The sequence below is a fragment of the Oncorhynchus clarkii genome, chromosome 5 (genome assembly GCF_045791955.1).
Source record: "Oncorhynchus clarkii lewisi isolate Uvic-CL-2024 chromosome 5, UVic_Ocla_1.0, whole genome shotgun sequence".
Lineage (NCBI taxonomy): Eukaryota > Metazoa > Chordata > Actinopteri > Salmoniformes > Salmonidae > Oncorhynchus > Oncorhynchus clarkii.
This window is the reverse complement of record NC_092151.1, coordinates 35,234,169-35,254,732: the sequence shown is the minus strand read 5'-3', so window position 1 is coordinate 35,254,732 and position 20,564 is coordinate 35,234,169. Positions and strand designations below refer to the sequence as shown.

The 20,564-nt window shown below is 43.3% G+C and overlaps 1 protein-coding gene across 4 annotated transcripts in view; it reads left to right on the top strand.

The window, feature by feature from the left end:
* Positions 1–18,062, top strand: part of LOC139408703 (guanine nucleotide binding protein (G protein), alpha z polypeptide) — a 47,795-nt gene extending 29,733 nt beyond the window's left edge. For 2 of the 4 annotated variants that reach the window (XM_071152934.1, XM_071152933.1), the window contains exons 2-3: positions 2,581–4,016; positions 16,027–18,062. In XM_071152934.1, the coding sequence (XP_071009035.1) occupies positions 3,294–4,016; positions 16,027–16,371 (1,068 nt within the window). In that variant the 5' untranslated portion in view covers positions 2,581–3,293 and the 3' untranslated portion in view covers positions 16,372–18,062. Of the gene's footprint in view, positions 1–2,321; positions 2,377–2,580; positions 4,017–16,026 lie in introns of those variants that run through there. The other 2 variants (XM_071152931.1, XM_071152932.1) reach the window with 2 other exon arrangements.
* The last annotated feature ends 2,502 nt before the right edge of the window (positions 18,063–20,564 follow it).

The following is a 20,564-nucleotide window of genomic DNA, read 5'->3' as shown; positions in this document are numbered from 1 at the left end:
CGTAATCATGAAGAAATACACATCCCACCACCTCCTCAGCAATTATCTAAAGAAGCATTACCTCTGAGGCAGTATGGCAATGCTGAAGAACGCTGAAATTGCACATTGAAATGAGCTCATGCACCGTTCGTTGTAATAACTCCTTTTATGGCCTCTGAAAATCAGTGATGTGCAGCTTTCTAACTGGTTTGGCTGGCTCCGCCATTTTGAGAGCTTGGGCAATCAAGTGCCTGAGGCAGAAGAACAATACTGTCTTTCCTGTTTGCGTTGTGTGGTGCTTCTGCTGTGTCAGACAGTCCTCCGAGTCTTTCTAAGAGTGGATCTCACTAACTTTGGGGAATGCTCTCTCTCTCGGTCTCTCTCTATCGGTCTCTCTCGCTCGGTCTCTCCCTCTCTCTCTGCCTCTCTCTGTCTCTCCTCGTCTGTCTGTCTCTCTCTCTCTGTGTGTGACAGGTCTGAAGAGTGTAGTCTGGCCAACAAAACTAGGCCACAGCGTGATATCACATTTGTTACACAACCAATAGCATACGGTCTGTCCTGTCACAATGTGCATCTATTTATCAGAGTCCCAGAGTCCGAGCTCAGAATGCAGTCCATTCACTGTAATATACAGTCAGGTCCAAAATGATTGGCACCCCTTGGTTCTGATTAGCAAAAAAGACTGTACAAAATAAATAATACAAATACTGAGCTACACTGAGTGTATTAAAGATTAGGAACACCTGCTCTTTCCATGACCTAGACTGACCAGGTGAATCCTTGAGAAAGCCTTGATCCCTTATTGATGTCACTTCAATCAGTGTAGATGAAGGGGAGGAGACAGGTTAAATAAGGATTTTTAAGCCTTGAGACAATTGAGACATGGATTTATTTGAGTGCCATTCAGAGGGTGAATGGGCAAGACAAAATATTTAAGCGTATTTAAGCGGGGTATGTGTGTCAAGAACTGCAACGCTGCTGGGTTTTTCACGTTCAACAGTTTCCCGTGTGTATCAAGAAGGGTCTATCACCCAAAGGACATTCAGCCAACTTGACACAACTGTGGAAAACATTAGGAATGGTTTCCTAATATTAAGTTGCACCCCATTTTGCCCTCGGAACAGCCTCAATTCGTCGGGGCATGGACTCTAAAAGGTGTTGAAAGCATTCAACAGGGATGCTGGCCTATGTTGACTCCAATGCTTCCCACAGTTATGTCAAATTGGCTGGATAGCCTTTGGGTGGTGGACCATTCTTGATACACACGGGAAACTGTTGAGTGTGAAAAACTCAGCAGAATTGCAGTTCTTAACACAAACCGGTGCACCTGGCACCTACTACCATACCCCGTTCAAAGGCACTTACATCTTTTGTCTTTTCCATTCACCCTCTGAATGGCACACATACACAATCCATGTCTCAATTGTCTTAAGGCTTAAAAATCCTTACTTAACAGGTCTCCTCCCCTTCATCTACACTGAGTGAAGTGGATTCAATAAGTGACATCAATAAGGGATCATAGCTTTCACCTGGTCAGTCTATGTCATGGAAAGAGCAAATGTTCCTAGTGTTTGGTTCACTCAGTGTCGTTATTATTTATTTGATACAGTATTTTTTTGCTCATCTTTATCAAGGGCGCTAATCATTTTGTGCCAGACTACCTGCAGTATTCCAACACATTAAATGCAATGTATTCACACGGTGATTATATGACAAAAGAAAATGTTAATAATTCATAAAAATTCACATGGTGGAAAATGTTTTCAGCATTTTTGTAGACAGTATTTTTGTAAGGCAATCTGTTTGTTTTCTGCTTAATATCCAAAGCTGCAATTTTTTTTCCTGACTGTTTTGAACCATGCACCTGCAGGATCACAAATTGGAGGTTGAGGCAGAGATCAGTCTTTGCAGTGGAATGAAACAGTGAGAGGCACCTGTCGGCTTGAGGCAGTTATTTTCCACTGTGATAGTAAATAAACAGCACACATGACATCAGCTTGCAGAGCCTTAGGTAGACAGGAGAGCGGGAGAGTCCAGGGGCGAAGTGAGGGGAGAGCGGCTAGGGGGAGAGACATTCATCTTGCATGTGTTTCCGTTTCACACCCTGGATATCTTTTGGGTTTGCTTTTGTGTGTGTGGATGCGTGTTTGTGTGTATATGTGTGTGTGTTTTCTTGTGTATGACTCAGCTCAGACTAGGTCTATGGTAACACAGGGCTGCAGATGGAGATAGGAGAAACGCCTGTTAGAAAGAAACAGTAAAGAGGAAGTGAGCACTGAGAGGGACAGTATGGCGACACAGCTGAGGATCTGAGATACAGGTCTGGGCTTTGACCAAGAGAACGGGTGCTGTGTGCTCCACATGCATTGTAGTGGAAATACACTGTCAGTTTTAGGGGTATGATATTTTGTGTCCTTTGTGTGTGTCTCTCTCTACATGTTTGTTTGAGTGTGTATTTTAGTATCTGCATTTTGTGTGTTTTGTGAGACATAAATGAAGCAGCTCAACTCCACTTCTCGGTTTCCTCTCGGGCTCCTATGCTCTGATTCATCATGACTGTGTTCATTGATCATGTCTCTCCTCTCCCTCTTTTGTTGGCAGAAACGGGGACCTTCAGTTTCCTGAGACGCACCACTGCGAGGAGGAAACGGAGCAGAATATAGCCCAGAGAGGAGGCAGACAAGGCGTGAAGGACTGCCCTGGATGAATGCTGTCACCAAGATAGGGAGCGGTGACGTGAGAGCCATGAGGGAGGAGAGCGAGGGGGATTTGCTGCACCTACACATCATCCCCGAACACTGTCTTCACTAACACCTCCATCCCCATTCCTGTTCCGTAAGTTTCCTCAGGGGGTGACCCCTGATATGACCCCCAGCACCCGTGGAATTAGGCAGTCCAACCCAAGCCCCAGCTCCAGGCTCTGTGTGGGCATCCCACCATGTCCTGGTAGAGCTCTGTGCCAACCCCAGTCCCAAATCCTGGGATGAACCCACAGAGGACCAACGCACAGCCTCTAGATCACGAGGAGAATGAAATATTCCTGAGTCATTCCTGCTCTATGGTTGTCGTTTCCCTCTGTTTGCTCTGAGTGGAAGGTGTCTCTCTTGCTTCCCATCAAGCCCCTGCAGCTTTGAAGATTCAAACGTAATCCTATTCCTGCTCTGATCCCTCTCTTCGTTACTCTCTTATCTCTGTTCCTTTTGATCTTCCAGATTATTTTAGTTTGACCCCGGACGCGCCCCCTTTTGCCACCCGGCACGTTCTCCTCTGTGATCACCACGTTTTCCTCGGTGTTCACTGCGTGGCAGACGACCATGGGTTGCCGGCAGAGTTCGGAGGAGAAGGAGGCGGCGCGGCGCTCCCGGCGGATCGACCGCCACTTGCGCTCGGAGAGCCAGCGGCAGCGGCGTGAGATCAAGCTCCTTCTGCTGGGCACCAGCAACTCTGGCAAGAGCACCATCGTCAAGCAGATGAAGATCATCCACAGTGGAGGCTTCAATCTGGACGCCTGCAAGGAGTACAAGCCCCTCATCCTTTACAACGCCATCGACTCGCTCACACGCATCATCCGTGCCCTGGCCACGCTCAAGATCGACTTCCACAACCCCGACCGCGCCTACGACGCCGTGCAGCTCTTCGCCCTGACCGGGCCGGCCGAGAGCAAAGGGGAGATCACAGAGGAGCTGCAGGGGGTCATGAAGCGCCTGTGGGCCGACTCAGGCGTGCAGGAGTGCTTCTGCCGCTCCAACGAGTACCACCTGGAGGATAATACTGCCTACTATCTGAACGACCTGGACCGCATCTCCTCCAACGAGTTCATCCCCACCGTGGAGGACATCCTGTGCTCCCGCGACATGACTACGGGCATCGTGGAGAACAAGTTCACCTTCAAGGAGCTCACCTTCAAGATGGTAGACGTGGGGGGGCAGCGCTCGGAGAGGAAGAAGTGGATCCATTGTTTTGAGGGCGTGACCGCCATCATTTTCTGTGTGGAGCTAAGTGGCTATGACCTCAAGCTATACGAGGACAACCAGACGGTAAGGGAAGCCATTGGGCAACACATGCAACATTAGCCATTACACAACCAGCCAGTTCCTGTCCACACTCTGTCATCACACCCTTGGGGCCTGCTGTTAGATATGGAACTGTGGTGTTCTCCTTTTCACACTTCTCAGGGTGCATTACATCTAGGGCCACACTACTCATTTCTGCAGAGTTTAATAGACATCATGTGACTTAAAATGGCAGGGGCCCAAGTCGACCTCTAGCATGTGTCCTCAAAATGTTGGAGTTAAAAACAGGTAAATGATCAAGTGACAAACCCTAACTAACCCTTCAAAGAGGAATATACTGTATCTGACATTCTGTGTGGATATGATAGCTTTACCCCATGAAAGCATGAAAAGGGAAGACTATTCCTAGATAGAGGGCTAAAAGTGTATTTATCTTTAGGTGTATTTATTTGCACAAAAAAAGGGCTACATTTTGTGAGAAGCATTAGGAGCAGATAACACATGCAAGAGCAGAAGCCTGATGTTATCTCTGCTGCATCAACACTACTCTATACCGCTCTTTACAACCTTCTGCATTTCCTGCATCTAAGGATGAGTCGGACCACAGAGTGAAGGAAAAGCAGCCAACAATTGCTCAGCATATGTGGTAACTCCTTCAAGACTGTTGGAAAAGCAGTCCAGGTGAAGCTGGTTGAGAGAATGACAAGCGTGTGCAAAGCTGTCATCAAGGCTATTTGAAGAATCACTTTTCTGGTGACTACATGATTCCATATGTGTTATTTCATAGGTTTGATGTCTTCACTATTATTCTACAATGTAGAAAATAGTAAAAAATAAATAAAAACCCTTGAATAAGTAGATGTTCCAAAACTTTTGACCGGTAGTGTATATACCTTCCTGTGGCCTGATAATTCACATATAACATAAATAAGACCAGATATATTAGGCACTTGCTGATTTAGTACATGAAATCAATTATTTTACATTTTAGTCATCTTATCCAGAGCGACTCACAGGCTCAATTGCCTTGATCAAGGGCAGATTTTTCACCCACTCTGCCCCGGGATTCAAACCAGCGTCCTTTCAGTTACTGGCCCAACGCTCTTAAAGCTACCGGCTGCCCTTTTTAGCGAGTTATAAATACCTTCTTGAGAGGATAATGCAGTTAGGTGTAAATTGAGTTCATAGCGTAAGGTGTGAGGGTGTACCTGTGAGAATTAGCAGCTTGCAATGGCACTGTTCAGCAGTAGGACGTCACAGGTGCACGAACAATTGACTGAGAGGGGGGTGAAGAGAGAGAAGGAGAGGAAGTGAGGAATGGAGAAGGAAAAAAGGGGATTGTTTGGAGGAAATCAGAGGCCCCACCCTTTTCCTCCCCTTGTCTGGACATTATTTCTGAACTCCGGGTGTGGTTGGCAGCCATGGCTGATTTGGGCCCTTATTAGTGAAATGTCTGTTGGAACAGTTTCCACAGCTTTCCCCATTATTGCAAGAGGCTTTTTCAACCCAAAGTGGTATGAAGGTTTGAGTGATGACCATGAATAATATTTCATTGTTAATTAGATGCTATGTAATAGGCCTACACAGCGGCCTACACAGTGGCCTACACAGTGGCCTAGTGCCCCAATCAGCGTCATATGAAGTATTCTGTTTATAGAAACATTTGTTTCTGGTGCAAACTAAGTTCTGGTGTATTTCAAGCCTTCAAGCACATACTATGTTAGAAATGACAAAAACAGCTCTAGAAGTATTAGTGTCTGACTCAATGTAGTATTATGTCTCAATGTGTCTCATAAATCCTCAGAGGAAGATGAGAATGCATCTGAAGACAGGGAGACAGGCAGAGAGGCAGGGAGTCAGAGAGGGAATCAGAGAGGCATGGAGGGAGAGAGGGAATCAGAGAGGCAGGGATTCAAAGAAGGAATCAGAGAGGCAGGGATTCAGAGGGAATCAGGGAGGCATGGAGTCAGAGAAGGAATCAGAGAGGCAGGGAGTCAGAGAGGGAATCAGAGAGGCCGGGAGTCAGAGATGGAATCAGAGAGGCATGGAGTCAGAGAAGGAATCAGAGAGGCAGGGAGTCAGAGAGGGAATCAGAGAGGCAGGGAGTCAGATGGAATCAGAGAGGCATGGAGTCAGAGAAGGAATCAGAGAGGCAGGGAATCAGAGAGGGAATCAGAGCGGCAGGGAGTCAGAGATGGAATCAGAGAGGTATGGAGTCAGAGAAGGAATCAGAGAGGCATGGAGTCAGAGAGGGAATCAGAGAGGCATGGAGTCAGAGAAGGAATCAGAGAGGCATGGAGTCAGAGAAGGAATCAGAGAGGCATGGAGTCAGAGAGGGAATCAGAGAGGCATGGAGTCAGAGAGGGAATCAGAGAGGCATGGAGTCAGAGAAGGAATCAGAGAGGCATGGAGTCAGAGAAGGAATCAGAGAGGCATGGAGTCAGAGAGGGAATCAGAGGCATGGAGTCAGAGAGGGAATCAGAGAGGCATGGAGTCAGAGAAGGAATCAGAGAGGCATGGAGTCAGAGAAGGAATCAGAGAGGCATGGAGTCAGAGAAGGAATCAGAGAGGCATGGAGTCAGAGAGGGAATCAGAGAGGCATGGAGTCAAAGAAGGAATCAGAGAGGCATGGAGTCAGAGAAGGAATCAGAGAGGCATGGAGTCAGAGGGAATCTGAGAGGCAGGGAGTCAGAGAGGGAATTAGAGAGTCAGAGAGGGAATCAGCGATTCAAAGAGGGAATCAGGGATTCAGAGAGGGAATCAGAGAGGCATGGAGTCAGAAAGGGAATCAGAGAGGCAGGGAGTCAGAGAGGGAATCAGAGAGGCAGGGAGGGAGACATGGAGAAAGGGGCTGTGGTGAGCCTCTGAATTAGATTACTCAATGAACTCTCAACTTGATGCCACTCAGACTCAAATGGAGTTCTCTCTCTCTCCTCTCTCTCTCTCTCTCGACTCTCATGCATGACAACAGAAAGGGGGGGGGGGGGGATCAGAGAGGGCCTGAATAATTGAGTCTTAAACATGAATATATTTTAGGTACTCTTTTTTTGTGTGTATCCTTGATGGACTGTCTGAGACAAGAAGGGATACCTGAGGCCCTGACACTATCTCTAGGCAGTTTACTGATTCCATTTTTTTGTTGTCAGTGTATGTTTAATGGTTTAGGTTTTGGGACTGTTACTAATCAAAAGAGATGAGTTGAGGTTGAAAGACCATGGCAAATAGAATGGGACTGATAATTACTTTCACATACATTTCAAATTAAGTATTCAGATATTTTTTTATTTTAAAAGTAGTTGAATATTGGAATGTACTTGGAAAGTATTGGCATGTATTTGAAAATGCTCAAATACACTCCCATGCATTTAATCCAGGTATTTGAAAATAGTATTTGAAAATACTTTCAAAGTGTAGGCTATTTTATATAACAAATAATCAAATAGACATGTATTTGAAACCCGGACTGATTAGGTGAGAGATAAGGAAAGGGAAGGACACAAAGGAGCAAGATAAAGCTTCCTAGAGAGTGTAGCAGAACTGGGAGAAGAGTGCTGAGGTTTCTACACTGAGAAAAAGCTCTGGAGTACAACCTATAGTACAACCTCCATAACTCACTAACCACAGTCATTCAGCCATGCTCTATAACAAAATGGACTCAGTTGCAATGGTGGCCTTAAACTTAAACTCTTAAATCTGTTTTAACATGCGCAATTGGCTGTTAAATGTAAAATGTAAAAAATACAGGAGTCTAGGGGAACACATGATGACCTCAGATTATGATATACTAACATGGAATAGAAGGCTGAATGACATCACCACCTGAGAAACCAGCAGGAAATGAATGGGCAGAATCAAGAGTACTGTAACCATAGAACTAGGAAAAGAGACTCGGCTCTCTCTTATTCCATCATATGGAGTGTAGTACTGGATCACTGGTAGGACATGCTACACAGGGTTTTTAGAGAGGATGGCTGTCTTTGTGAGGAAAAATTAAAGTCTTGCAATTCTTTCCCCACCCACCCATTCCCTGATGCATTTTTCCTGTCCCATCCCTGTCTTCATAATGAAATGGTTGCCATGGCTTCAGTTGCCTAGTAACAGACCAGTCAAATGCTCCTAATAATCCTGGGCTGTTGACAGTGAGCTGTGACTTAGGGAGGGTGTGTGTGCTCGTGCATCCACATGTGTGTGTTCTGCCTGAGTGCGTGCACTGTAAGCGAATAAATGTTTATATGCGGTAGTGTGTACTGTGTGTATGTGAGGAGAAAGCAAAGTACAAGTGATTTCTGGTTGGAGTGGTGTACAGTGGACATACATTTCACAGAGCTGCTACAGTGACATGTGATTGCACTCTAAGCCCCATAGACATAGTAGAGGTGTTAAATTAAAGTGTCCCGTGACTCCAGAGGATCCAAAATAGGACCACACGTTCTACACTTCTAAAATCTCCTAAAAAGGGTAAGCATACTTTCTCACGCTGTTAATATGAAAGTCATAATTGACAAAGTTAAGCTAATATAATTTCATGTTAATGAATGGGGAATTGTGTCTAATTGGAAACTGGGTTTCACAGCAGATAGGATGACAGAGTAGGACCATTCTTGGGTTAGCTACTGAAACACTCACCAACTATGAGGTGTTTAAACAGAATTTAACATCAGAGTTTAAGATCTCAATAATGCTCTTGTGGCAACGAGCAGGTGTCCACATACTTTTGGTAATGCACTGTATGTTATGAATTCTAGCTAGGTGTTAGAGTTAAGGGGTTAGGGTTAAGTCTTTGAGTTAGGTTAAGGCTTAAAGTTAGGGTTAGGGAAGGGTTAGCTAACATGTTAAGTGGTTGCAAAGTAGCTAAAAAGTAGTAAGTAGTTAAAAATTTGCTAATTAGCAAAAATGCTAAAGTTTTCCGTGATGAGATTCAAACTCGCAACATTTAGGTTGCTAGACATTTGCGTTATACGACCACCCATCCACCCCGACCAACCACTGCCTTAACTAACCAAATGCCTTATGTTACCATACCAGACATAACACATCATACTAATTTGGGTGTCCTGAATTTACATGTGCTATGTTAAGTCTAGTCTATGAGACCAGGCTGCTGTGAGAGTAAAGCATAAATCATAGTCCACAGACACTGAGACTCGACAGTCCGGCGTCCCATTGTGACATAGCACTCAGACCACCATCGAATGTGAACCTTGCAGTAAACCAACGCGACTCTGGAACGCTGGAACGCGTACTCTGTTAATTTGAATGTGTTGGCAGTTGGAGAAATTGCTTGAGCTGCGCTGAGAATTCGAAAAGTTTGAAAGCCAGCGGTGCAATATTCTAGAACACTGGTGTGTGTAGGCATACACGTTTTGGACTATGATAGACACTTTCGACTTTAGGGTCCTTGAGGAATATATACATTGTAAATCACAATTGTTATGGTATGGGGGTGTATTGGGGAAATCCATCACAGTAAAATGTTGAATCCATTCAAATTAATCATGGAAGCTTCTTGAATTGAATTTATCCTGAAATGAAATGTTGTTTATAGGCTGCACATTTAATTGAATCTTGCAGAGCCCAGAGATTGAAGGAGGCTGCAGAGAGCAGCAGCACAGCATACAGACACAGAGAGAGGAGAGAGGGGTGGGGTGGAGTAACAAGCACTAAAGACAGCTACAGAGCATCGGGTGATAAAATGTGAGGTAAAGCCAGCTCAAAATATTCAGGTAGCATTACAAAACAGGGAGAGAGAGATACCTTGATTAAAATAAATGTGTAGTGTGTATAGATATACCTATTTTTGAGGCTCTGGCAATTATAATGAAAAATAATAATGGAAAACGTTGTGTATGATATTCTTGAGGCAATTGTATTATTTTGTGTCCCATGCCTTAATGTACAGTGGATATACAGTACCAGTCAAAAGTTTGGACACACCTACTCATTCAAGGGTTTTTCTTTATAAAGGGTGGCTACTTTGAAGAATCTAAAATCTATTCTGATTTATTTAACACTTTTTTTGGTTACTACATGATTCCATGTGTTATTTGTATTTTTATCATATGTGTTTTTTCCATATGTGTTATTTCACAGTTTAGATGTCCTCACTATTATTCTACAATGTAGAAAATAGTTTTAAAAAATAAAGAAAAATATAAACTCAACATGTAAAGTGTTGGTCCCATGTTCCATGAGCTGAAATAAAAGATCCCAGACAGTTTCCATACGCACAAAAAGCGTATTTCTCTCATTGTTTACATCCCTGTTTTTGAGCATTTTTCCTTTGACAAGATAATCCATCCACCTGACAGGCCTGGCATATCAAGAAGTTGATTAAATGCCATGATCCTTACACAGGTGCACCTTGTGCTGGGAACAATAAAAGGCCACTCTAAAATGTGCAGTTTTGTCACAGATGTCTCAAGTTTTTAGGGAATCCATAGATTAGGGCCTAATGAATTTATTTCAATTGATTGATTTCCTTATATGAACTGTAACTCAGTAAAATCATTGAAATTGTTGCATGTTGAGTTTATATGTTTCTTCAGTATATAAGGTAGTGCCATTCGAATCGAACCTTAATTGAATTATGTAGGGGTGGCTCCTCACTCACTCCAGAGATTTGTATTTACTTGAAACAAAGCATTAACACAGGATTGAACCTCCTCATTAATACTTCATCTTAATTAAGGCCTGTGTGTCTAGAGTGCTCAGGGAGAGGGGGGGGGGGGCTCTGCCGGTTGGCCACGGGGTGGGATGGTGAGGGGGGCTCTGCCCATAGGCCACGGGGAGGGATGGTGTGTTCAGGGTCTAGGGGGGGGGGAGCTTCCTGCTGTGTACTGCTACCCTAGTATCTACTCCTCTTTCCCCTCTTCCCTCCTCTCTCCCTCTGTAACTCTAACGATGATGGAGTGAACAGGTAAGGAGTGTAGAGAGTCCCAAAGCACAGTGGGTGGGCTGCTGCCTTCCTCTTCACGCAGCAGGGTTCTGGTGTAGACACCCTGAGAACAAATGGAGGGGGAGCCTCTGGCTCTGACCTTATTTAGTGTAAACTGCTTAGGGTCCTAAGCTCAGTCCCTAAGGATGCCTACTTATGCCAGAGAAAAGAGGCTTGCGTCTCGAGCCACAGCACCGGATCCATAACAAGTCTGTATATTCATATGATTGGTTCCTTGAACTTATATAGAACATAGAATTTACAGTATACAAATGAGTTAATTTGCCTAGTCCCTTGTTTAACATTGCAAAACACTACATATTGCACGCAACAACAAATAAGTGTGGATGGTTTATAGTTCAAGTAAATGAGACAACAGAGACTTTATAACTTACAACCCTCTTGTTGTTAAACTATGTTTAATTGCACTTGCCCACCTATCACTCTCTCTCCTCCTATCGCTCTCTCTTTCTCTCTCTCCTTCAATCTCTCTCTGAGCATATCTTGTGATTTGCTCAGAGCACCATGATGTTTTGTGTAACCTTTTAAACAGCCGTCCAGTCTTCAAACTGAACTCCTCACTCAGTCACAAGCTACTGGATTCACACCACATGCCTGCAGCCTCCCATATCTTTCTCTCTCTCACACACACACACACACACACACACACACACACACACACACACACACACACACCCCCACACACACACACACACACACACACACACACACACACCACACACACACACACACACACACACACACACACACACACACACACACACACACACACACACACACACACACACACACACTCACTCTTGCAGTATGTCTAGTATTAATCATTTTAGTACCGGGGACTTTTAATGGAATATGAAATCTATCAGGCCACAGATTTTTATTAATCTCATAGATATTGTACATCTTGGGAAAAGCCTCATGCATGACAGAGCTCTACTTGCTGCATCTGTACTGATGTCAGTCAGACTGTTCTTTTCACATTTGGCTTCACCAACTGCCCAGCATTCCCCTGTGCTCAAACTATGATTCACTGCATGACCAACAACTGTTTCCTTGTTCTTCTTTGATATATAACAACTCCTCTCCCCAGTAATATATGAATATATATTTCAGTATGACAGTGATTTAGGGAGCTGTTAACTCTTTACACGCATGGGAATTGGCCTACTGTATATGGATAGGGCTAAATTGAAATGTTTCTTACAGAGGAGATATGAAAAGCATATGCATAACCATGGTAGCAATTGAAAGGGAACATTTTGGAGATTATGGGGAACTGATTAGACACAAGACTGATTGTGTACAGGTTTGGATAGATTTTAGCCATGTTTTCAATTTAAATGTAAAAGTACAATAATCAGTGCAGCTTCTCAAGTCCATGGGCATTGCATTCCAATATATTGTAGCTCTAACAGAGAAGGACGATTTTACTGTGTTGAAAAGGGACAACCCTCTAGTTACTGCCCTTGTTATCCTGGAGGTGCTTTCCTTGAGCATGATATGCCGGCATAGGGGTGGAGGGGCAAGACCATGCAGGATCATAAAAGACAAGGCTTGCATCTACATTCTGCTTAAAGCTATCCAGACTAAATAAATTATGTTTGTAAATGATATGACAATGGTGGTAACTGTTTGGTTTGTTATCAAAAATCTTAAGTGTTTGTTTGTAGAGTGATTCAATTGGTTTCAGGATAGTAACTCCTGCTTGTGACCAGCATGTGAGGCAACATCTCAGATGTGAGATATATAGCATGCATATATAGTTTGGCAGCCTCCAGAGGAAGGAAAGGTCTTGACCTCGTTAACTACCTTCATAAAAATGACAAGGGATTGAGTGAGAGGACTAACTGAGGTCTCCAAGTGACCACACTCCTCTCCAAAGTGTGCACAGTCCCTGAGTCATTTCTTTTTTTTTACCCTTTTTTCTCCCCAATTTCGTAGTATCCAATTGTTGTAGTAGCTACTATCTTGTCTCATCGCTACAACTCCCGTACGGGCTCGGGAGAGATGAAGGTTGAAAGTCATGCGTCCTCCGATACACAACCCAACCAGCCGCACTGCTTCTTAACACAGCGCGCCTCCAACCAGGAAGCCAGCCGCACCAATGTGTCGGAGGCTACACCGTGCACCTGGCAACCTTGGTTAGCGCGCACTGCGCCCGGCCCGCCACAGGAGTCGCTGGTGCTTGATGAGACAAGGACATCCCTACCGACCAAGCCCTCCCTAACCCGGACGACGCTAGGCCAATTGTGCGTCGCCCCACGGACCTCCCGGTCGCGGCCGTTTACGACAGAGCCTGGGCGCGAACCCTCCCTGAGTCCTTTCAATGCACTTGTATGACACAAAGAAGAGTCTTCAACTATAAGGTGCTTTTTTGAGCTCTCCTAACTGTGCCTCTGAGGAACTAGAGCAAGCACACTTGTAGTTGTTTTGTTTGGAACACAGACCACCATCACACAATTACTGTTGTTGTTTATGTAACAGTATAACTTTAAACCGTCCCCTCGCCCATACCCGGGCGCGAACCAGGGACCCTCTGCACACATCAACAACAGGCACCCACGAAGCGTCATTACCCATCGCTCCACAAAAGTGACGTCACCGATTGAAACGCTATTTAGGGCGCACCGCTAACTAAGCTAGCCGTTTCACATCCGTTACATTTACACAATCCAAAAACGGCCCAATATTTATTAGCAATCTGGGTCAGGTGAGCATAATTTGAAAGCTTGTTCTACTGCCACCATGACTAGCTAAATTCTAAAATACGATGTTATAGTGTTAGGCTTTCACAAGGCAATTCACAGAAACGGAACGTAATTGTGATGCGCATAGAAAGGAGTCATGAGTACATTCAGGTGCACGTTCTGAGACAAATTTTCTTCAAAACAGACAAACATAGGCTCATTGTGTTCAGAACAACCCAGGCTATGACATCATTTCATGTTGTAACTGTATATCAAACAAAGTGATCATAAACATTGACACTGTATATGACATTAGTTTCATGATATGGAAATGTCAAGTGCACATTTGGACTCATGGGTGTTTGGCTTGCTTGTATGACTGCGATCTGGACTCAGAGGTAGACAACATAGTAAACGAAAATCCAGGACACTCAAATTAGTATATGTTACGTTTGGTATGGTATGTATTAATTTGTGGATGTCTCATCCATTTGGTATGATATGTTACAAATTCCAATTCGTATGATAGTGTATGTTACGAATTGCAATTCGTACAGTATTTACGAATTTACAATACGCAAATGATATGCTACGAATTCCAATTTATTGTGGCTAAAGTTAGCTAGATGGCTAACGCTAACGTGAGCTAGGCTAGGGGTTAGGGTTGGGGGTAAGGTTAGGGTTGAGTTTAGGAGTTAGGTTAAAGGGAAGGGTTAGCTAACATGCTAAGTAGTTGAAGGTAGCTAAAAAGTAGTAAGTAGTTGTAAGGTTACAAATGAGCTAAAATGCTGAAGCTCTCGAAATGAGATTGGAACACGCAACCTTTGGGTTGTTAGACGTTCATGTTTTTCTCCTTAAGTTAAATTCTGTCTTATGTAGCCATACCAAACATAACATATCATACTAATTTCAGTCTCCCGGATATTTGTTTATGTCTAATCTGAGACTAGCCTGTTGTATGACATCAAAGCAGTAGTTATTATAATCTTTAACGTCTCATTCATTTCCAGCATTTCCCTCACTCAGATGACAAAAATGTCCAAAAGTTGCTCAATTAGCGGGAGTGATGGGGCAACTTGTCTCATGTGGTGCTCATGTTCAGAACGGCTGTCAGTCAAAATCCTACAGCGCTTTGAAATGCAGAGCATGAGCTCTGACGTAATTTATAGCATTTTACTGAACAGCCACTGCATTCCAATTTAGGCGATTATCAGGGCCCAAATCAATTTTCAACACGTATATGGGTACAAGTGTAAAGGTCTACGGTCCTCTTTGGTTTTTCATTTTGTATTTCATGTGTTTTAGAGGTTTGAAACACAAACCTTCACAACAAATTGCATTTTTGGGAGCATGTGATCTTGACAGTTATGACTGTGGCCCTCATGGCTACACATTTGAACAGAACTGGCTCCCATTCATGAATTTGGAAAACATCCTAGGAGGAAAATAACATTTATCCTAGGGGTTTGGATAATACACAGCTGACATCTCCGAGGCAGCACAAACAAATGGGTCTTGGTCTGGTAGCAGAAAACTAAGAACCACAAGATTGTATATTGCTTAATTTTATATGCCTCCAAAAACACAATCTTGCAATCATAGAAAGAAAACAGACAGTGAAGTTGTGTTTTGGGCAAAGCCAATGTCAGGCAGGCTATGCTTTTGCTCCCATGGCTAAAGCTCAAAGGCAGAGTAAATATGTCATCCCTGGGATGGGCTTAAGAGATGTACTCAACCTATCAAGTTTATTCTGTCGCTTAGTCCATCTGTACACACTGAGAATTGTTCCTGTTCATGGTTATGTTCAGTGTAAAATACCATGGAAATTCCCTGAAACGTATTTCAAATCAACGGTATTACATTTCATACTCATTTCACCCATTTGTCTTACGTCAGAGAGGGAAAGGCTATCTGTACATCTGTACATCATCTGACCTCAAAAATAAGACTTTGATGTGTTTTTTAACTGTGCACAGTTCCAGTAACTCATTTAGTGCTCATCATGTGGGCAGTAACAGTTCTCTACTCATGCTAAGCTTGAAGTGAGAGAGAGAACCTGCTCTGTTTGTTTCCGGGTTGAGAGTTCAAGTGCAGGTCTTTGACCGAGTCTCCAGCCCATGTTTACACAACATATGAACCACACCTTTGGCTGTGTTCTCATTGTGTTCTCATTTTCAATTCGTTTTTGGAAACATATTTTATTTTTTGGAAGATTTAGCAGTTACAGAAAATCATACAATCACTAAAAATGACTAACTTAACGTCATCTTCAGCTTTAGCCCAACGTCAGCCTCTTTCTCTTACATGTCAATAGGGTGTGTCTCACGTGAGGGAACAACAATTTTCTCATGATTGCCTCTTCTCTCTCCCTTTCCATCCCTCCTCTCTACAGAGTCGTATGGCAGAGAGCCTGCGTCTGTTTGACTCCATCTGCAACAACAACTGGTTCACCAACACCTCACTCATCCTCTTCCTCAACAAGAAGGACCTGTTGGCCGAGAAGATCAAGCGCATCCCTCTGACTGTGTGCTTCGCCGACTACAGAGGTCAGAACACCTACGAGGAAGCGGCAGTCTACGTGCAGCGGCAGTTCGAGGACCTCAACCGCAACAAGGAGACCAAGGAGATTTACTCGCACTTCACCTGCGCCACAGACACCAGCAACATCCAGTTTGTGTTCGACGCCGTCACGGACGTGATCATCCAGAACAATCTCAAGTACATTGGGCTGTGCTAGGACTGGGGATAGGGTGGGGAGGGGAGAGAGGGCTGCGTGGCAGCAGTAGACCCATTCGCTACCAGGCCCGTTACACACAAAGCCTGTCTGTCAGTCTCTTTGAGGAAGTGTAGGAAAGAGAGAACCTGCAAGGTGGAGCAAGGGGGTTGGGATTGTCAGGGACGGCTATAGGATCAACTGATCTGCTTGAAATATTAGAGTTGAGGGTCAAAGGTCAAGATGGGATTTACCCAAGGTCAGCATAAATGTGTTTGCACTGAATATATGAGTATGTAGAGACACACACACACACACACACACACGCTTATGTTTGCTCACACACAAGGACTTGGGATCAACTGTCAAGCACTTGTTTGGCGTGGAAACAATGGAAACTGAAGACAACCCCTACCCTCTGCCTGCCAAACCTGGTATTGAGCAGGAGTTCTTGACTGGCAGTTTCAGAGTTACGTTTGTCATTTTAGGTTGTTTGATTTGCCTCAGTCAATTAATGCTGCTTTGCGAAAATCAAGAAATTCCTGTGGATTTTCCCCTAAAAAGCTGGACAGCGGGTTTACCTGGCAAGGTATAGGGAGATGGTGAGTCACAGGTATCCTGGGAAAATAGTTGGAGGACATGACTTATGTCACAGGGTTTCTATCCAAAGGAGAAAACTGCCACAGTTGAAAGCTGAAGTAAAGGGTATTTTCTACACACACTGTATCTCATTTCTTGAGGGCTAAAATGGCTCTTTAAGGTTATCTGTTGTCCCTCTTCATTTTGTTTTCAGTTTTTTTTTGGTTTACATTTTTTTTATGTTTGTCAAACCTGCCCCTTAGAGCAGGTCTCTGACCTGCCAGGAGAGTGTTACACTCCATAGAGTGGATGGTGTTCTCTAAGATCATTCCAGTTTCCAGCAACAAAGACATCAAAAACAGTGCCAATTTTAGTGTAAATAAAAACAGATCCCATCAATAAATGTTGGTTTTATTGACAGAAACATTAAAACATGCATGATTTTGTTAATTGGGATATTGATCATTTTTTTATTTTGGATTTGTTTTCTGTTATTTTAGGTTTAACTAATATATTCCCTAAAATATATATACAAGTCAAACACTGTGTACAATTGTACAGCTGTTGTCTAAGAGGAATTTATTGAAAAGAGTACTATAAATTGAGATTATGATGAAGATGGTGACGATGATGACGCCAATGACAAGCTCATTACAAACCCAGCATGAGATGATAGAGTGGGTTGGGGAGGGTTAAAGGGAAAAAAGTTTGAAGACTGCAAAAAATATGAATGCGAAAAAACAAACGCTTCAGTTTAATCCTCCTTGCGCTATCTACATGGTAATTGTTATACAGTGGGTATGATGTGTACATATACTGTAAGGTTCACTCTGTTAAAACAATAAATAAAAGGTTGAGCTGGAATACTGTAAGTGAGAGAGAGAGAATGTGAGAGTGAGAGAAAGAGAGAACGTGTGAGAGAGAGAGAGAATGTGAAAGAGAGAGAGAGAGAGAGAATGTGAGAGAGAGAGAGAGAAAGCCCTGCTCTACTTCTCTCCTCCAACCCTCACCTTTTCAGCGAAGAGGAAACAACTCAGCTAAGGGCTTCAGGCTTGACTTTACAGGATGTTCACTTCAACAAAAAACAACCAATTTAGCCAAACAATAAAAATAATAAATAAAATGAATTATGCAAATTCTGGTTGTGCAGAGAATGTGTTTTGGGGTGGTGGTCATGGGTAGGATGGGAGTACAGGGAAATACAGTACACACTACTATGTTTCAGATCTTTATGAGAACAGGCTCCACACCATGCTGATGAAGCACTGGTATTATGTTTTGCTGTCTCGTATGCCTTTAATTCTAATCTAACACCACACCCGCCAACAAAAAAAATATTTTCTAATTTTTGAGTGGGACATGCTGTTCCTAAGCCATCTCTCTCTCTCTCTCCTAAATCACAATTAAAAGAGCCTGTTCTTATCTGAGCTACCACGCTACACTACAAGGGAGGGACAAATAACTAACACACAATTAGAGTAGGCAATTAAGTTACGAGTAAATTGTTGCAGCAGAGATTTGACAGGGTGGCAGAAGTGGTTGGGATAGCCACAAATTCAACTCAGAGCACAAACCCTGATTGACTCCCTTCCTACTGCTAATGGTTCCACGGGTCATTGTTTGGCCAGCCACAGCGCCTGCTTCTTATGGCTGGTTTACAGTCTGTCTATCGACATGTCTGTAGACAATTGTCGTAGCGACATCATGAACATTCCATTGTCTTCCGACATCAAACTTGTCATTGTTATTATGAAAGGCCAGTTTAACGACACGTCTGTAGACAATTACAATGCGATAAGTGTCGCTGGTCAAAACAACATTTCATTTATACTCTGGTGGAACGTCTGTAGATTGTCGCTGTGACTGTCAGTTTCCTTGTAGCACTGACATGAAAAAAGTATCTGCGACTGTCGCAACATCCATTGTCGAGGTTACCGGACTGCCACAGTTCTAAAATGATCAGATAGAATGAGCTACTTTTATTTCGTCACACTGTGGCAGTAAGTGATTTTCTGTAAGCTCGCCCTTACCTTGCAAATAATAATGTTGTTGGGTTTACTTTCTTGTAATAATGAATAAAAAGATGCTAAAGTTAAGACATTGTCAGCTACCCTCTGGTCATTATCTGAACTGGCTAGCCAGCTAGCTAACTAGTATTTTAATAACGAACCAAAACATTGTTTAAAAAAAAATATTTTAGTTTCCTGGCTTGATGATTGGTTGACATTTTCCAAATTAATTTTTAAAACAGATGGGTTTATTGGTGTTAAAATAGAGAAATTATGCTATCTGGAGCACCTGGCTGCTTATACTTTTTCATAACGTTCATAAGTTTGGTGTCGGACGACAATAGAATGTTCACGATGTCGCTACGATTGTCTACATGTCGAGAGACTGACTGTAAACCAGCCATTTAACTTTTTTCATAAAATCGGTGACTCATTGTTATATTTATCCTGATACCAGATTCGAATTTACGCAACTCTAACAAGTGCTACAAGGAAACTGACAGTTGCAGCGACAATCTACAGTCATTCCACCGGAGTATAAATTAAATGTTGTTTTGACCAGCAACACTTGTCACATTCTAATTGTCTATAAACATGTCGTTAGACCAAGTATTAACCGGCGATTACATAAAATGTATAGCAGCAGAATCGATGCATTATTGCTTCATGAAGTAAGCTCACGTGGAATGATAGAAGTTGCTGAAAAATAAAAGTAATTTCTCTTCCAGCTCATCAAATAACAATGCATTAAAATGTGTTAAAATGCAATGCATTTTAGTCAATAATGTATCAAGTTTCAAGTGTAATTATTAGTTGTATGTGCAGGATACGCATGGCAGACGTCGTACAATGAAATGCTCACTTGCAGATTCCTTCTCGAACAAATCAAAAATCAAACAAAATTTTATTAGTCACATGCTCCGAATACAACAGGTGTAGATCCTACTGTGAAATGCTTACTTATATGCCTCTAACCAACAATGCAGTTGAACAAATATGTATAAGAAATACAAGTTACCAGTAGTTAAAGAGCAGCAGTAAGATAACAATAGCGAGACTATATACAGGGGGTACCGGTATGATAGCACCTTCCTCTGACACCACCTGGTATAGTCCTGGATGGCAGGAAGCTTGGCCCCAGTGATGTACTGGGCCTTACGCACTACCCTCAGGCAGTGATGCAACCAGTCGGAATGCCTTCGATGGTGAAGCTTTAGAACCCTTTGAGGATCTGATGACCCATGCCAAATATTTTCAGTCTGAGGGGGAATAGGTTTTGTCGTGCCCTCTTCACGACTGTCTTGGTGTGCTTGGACCATGTTAGTTTGTTGGTGATGTGGACACCAAAGAACTTGAAGCTCTCAACCTGCTCCACTGCAGCCCCGTCAATGAGAATGCGGACATGCTCGGTTCTCCTTTTCCTGTAGTCCACAATCATCTTCGTTGTCTTGATCACATTGAGGGAGAGGTTGTTGTCCTGGCACCACATGGCCAGGTCTCTGACCTCCTCCCTATAGGCTGTCTCGTCGTTGTCGGTGATCAGGCTTACCACTGTTGTGTCATCGTCAAACTTAATGATGGTTTTGGAGTCGTGCCTGGTCGTGCAGTCATGAGTGAACAGGGAGTATA